Raw genomic sequence first — 3,114 nt, 5'->3', positions numbered from 1 at the left:
TATATATATATCGAGCTCCGCTTCCGTGTACCAGACTAGAGACATAACACACATGCACACAGGGGCAAAACAAGTGCTACGGATCTGGTATGAGGTTCCCGTGCTTTCTAAACCTTCCATGTAGTTCATGCTAGAGTTAAGCGACAGGTTACGGCGTAGATCGACGTAGATGGGTTCGGTTTGTGGGCCCACACATCCATTATTATGAAGTGCTGGGTGCATATTTCTGTCCGTGTCTGGAATATCGGGATTGGAAAATTGAAAAATAAAATATATGTGATGCCTATTTTGTTAATGTGAACCCATACGTGCGTGTCGGCGGGTGTAGTAGTGTATGTTCCAAATAAGGCATCGAGGGTGGTCAAACTTCAATTGATGCATATGACCCCAACTACTCGTCTGAAGCAATCAACACAGGGCTTTAGGGTTTCAGGGTTTATAGTGTGTTTCTTGACGTACCTGGGCTATTCAAGATACACACCAACACTATAGCCAACCCAGACTCCGTAAACAAAGTACAAAACCAAATGGTGTGTGCACATACCCCCGCCTGGTTGTGGCGTATCCACATAGTTTTCATCGTCGACGTATATGGATCGTTTCGATACAATTGTGTGTAGTGTTTTACTCTCACCGTCTACTTTAGACTGCGCTGAGTGGAATTGAGATCTATCTTCGAGAACGGACTTCATTTCGGATTCGACTTCGGGTTGTAGCCAAGTGAAACTAAGGTATTGTGTTGGAAAATCGAACAACACAAGTGCAAGTGTCAGGGGGTTATAGGTTTCAGACCTGGCAGACTGCGTAGCTATGTATGTATATACAATTAGTAAAACATTGTATATCGGACAGCGGAACAGCACATGCTTCTGACAAAAGAGCTCTACCAAATGCGGGATTGGCGGGTTATGCACGTGCATTCATAGTTACAGTATACAGCGATGCCAACTACGAAACACCGCAGAACTATATCATACGATATCACATCTGCTATGCAAAGATAGAAGAGAAGAAGCTGACCGAATCCACAATACCAACCCCAACCCTAAACCCTAAACCTTAAACATTAGAATAGCTCAATCATACTGGAAAGGATCAATAAACAATCCCCAGTCTCCCTCCAAGCATACCTTGACTTGAGCATCGCAGAATATCGAGTCAATTCGCGTAATTCTAGAGTACACGGACCCTACACATGGGAAAGTGAACATAGCAGTACGTCTTCAGTAGCCATTGTAGTTTACAGGAGGAACGTCTTAATAGCCGGTGTAGTGTATAAGAGGAACGTACGCTACAACCCACATGAAGCAGTGGATACATACGAATACAACTGAACCGTACCTTCGGTACCTCCCGTTTTGGGTTTTAGGGTGAAGCTGTGGGTATGTAAGTATGCATGTATGTATGTATGTATGTAAGTAAATATGTATGTATGTATGTATGTATGTATGTATGTATGTATGTATGTATGTGTGTATGTGTGTATGAATGTATGTAAATATGTATGCATGTATGTATGTATGTATGTATGTATGTGTGTATGAATGTATGTATATATTGTATTCATGTGCGAATGTATGTATCCCTAGCAAAGTTCGAACATGGATATAAGGATATAATCAGAACCAAATAAAACCAAAGGTACACCCATAGTGTCGAAATACAAAGATTTAACAAGGTCTGAAACGCAAATGTGTCAAAGTATACGTGCAACTATACATTAAATTCACGATTGTATGCACGCGTGGGGATAGTAGAACATTAGCCAACCTCACAAGTTTTGGTGAAAGTACAATTGTTGGATTAATCGTATATATGTATATATATATATATAAATAAGTACATATACACACAAACACAAACACACAAACACAAACACACACATATATAAAGTTTTATATATGTACATACTACATAAGTACAGAAGCAGACACGTTCAACGTCGAATTTATATGCGTCTACCCACATATGCGAATACACGCATATACATACATATTGAAATACACATACAGCTGCAAATAGACATGCCAAACTGTCCAGTACTTCAGCTACCAGCACTTGAACGGTGGTGAATGTGGGTCGGATACCGGCGTCTATTCTGGTGCACGCGCCTATGACATCATACACAATACCGGGACATTCCAGTACGGGGTCGATGAGAGTGAGAACCTCTCGCGTGGGGAGACGGAGATAAGCCACCACCTGCATTTTGATTAAGTTTAGCTATAACAAGCAATCATCTATATCGTTGTATATGTACTATTAATCAACCATCCATCCATATCGTTGTGTGCGTGCCCACATGTCAAGATGCATACCTACCTAACCAGGTCGCAATGCACCGTACTGCTACAGTGCATGACCCTTCAGTCTACAGCAACTAATGTGCAGTTCTACAGACTCTCATCTGTCTACACCTGTCCGATTTTAACCCTAAAACCCTAAAACCCCTCCCATATAGCTGGACTCGATAATGGTACAGATACCCAGTATGTATGTGCATACATCTCAGAACATACGCACTGTTTCGTTATTAGCACCTGAATTCATCAACACATACGAAACGGAACCGTCAAACCTTAAACCCTAAACCCAAGATATTGCGTCACATGTGACATATAGGCACAGGCGCACATGCGTCAAATGCATACCTCTGTGTCTGTCAGTTGAGGGTAGGGCATTGCACCGTCTGTAACTGTCTCCCACAGAGCGATGCCGTAGGCCCACACATCGCTCATTTCATTGGCTGTTAATCTGCGGACGAGTTAAAATAGAGCGATTCTTATTGGTCCACAGACACGCGACAGAGAGAATGGATTGGTGCCGGTGTTGTGGTGCCGTATAATCCAATGAGAACGCTCTATATTCGACCTCAAAGTGTGTGTTGGCATAGTGTGGTACAAAATAAAAATCCAGGGTTTGGGGTATTTAAAAACACGCAACATGCAATAGGCGGTCTCTCTGTGTTTGTGTGGGGGTCGTCCCACTGTTGATAACACAGACGGCCGTTCTTTCTACTTCAACTGTCAATAAATAATACCACTAAATACCTACCAAAATGCATTCTAGACCCAATATATATATATATACATATATACATATATACATATATAC

The 3,114-nt window shown here is 41.7% G+C and overlaps 1 protein-coding gene across 1 annotated transcript in view; it reads right to left on the bottom strand.

The window, feature by feature from the left end:
- Positions 1–391: 391 nt before the first annotated feature.
- SARC_03842 (TK protein kinase) overlaps positions 392–3,114 on the bottom strand; it is a gene marked incomplete at both ends in the record, with an annotated part of 5,888 nt that continues 3,165 nt past the window's right edge. The window contains 5 exons of the mRNA XM_014302354.1: positions 392–399; positions 545–726; positions 1,131–1,189; positions 2,011–2,202; positions 2,652–2,754. Coding sequence (XP_014157829.1) covers positions 392–399; positions 545–726; positions 1,131–1,189; positions 2,011–2,202; positions 2,652–2,754 — 544 coding nt within the window. The remainder of the gene's footprint in view (positions 400–544; positions 727–1,130; positions 1,190–2,010; positions 2,203–2,651; positions 2,755–3,114) is intronic.

The sequence above is a fragment of the Sphaeroforma arctica genome (genome assembly GCF_001186125.1).
Source record: "Sphaeroforma arctica JP610 unplaced genomic scaffold supercont1.204, whole genome shotgun sequence".
NCBI lineage: Eukaryota > Ichthyosporea > Ichthyophonida > Sphaeroforma > Sphaeroforma arctica.
The sequence above is the reverse complement of the archived record's forward strand: the minus strand, read 5'-3'. Positions and strand labels throughout refer to the sequence as shown.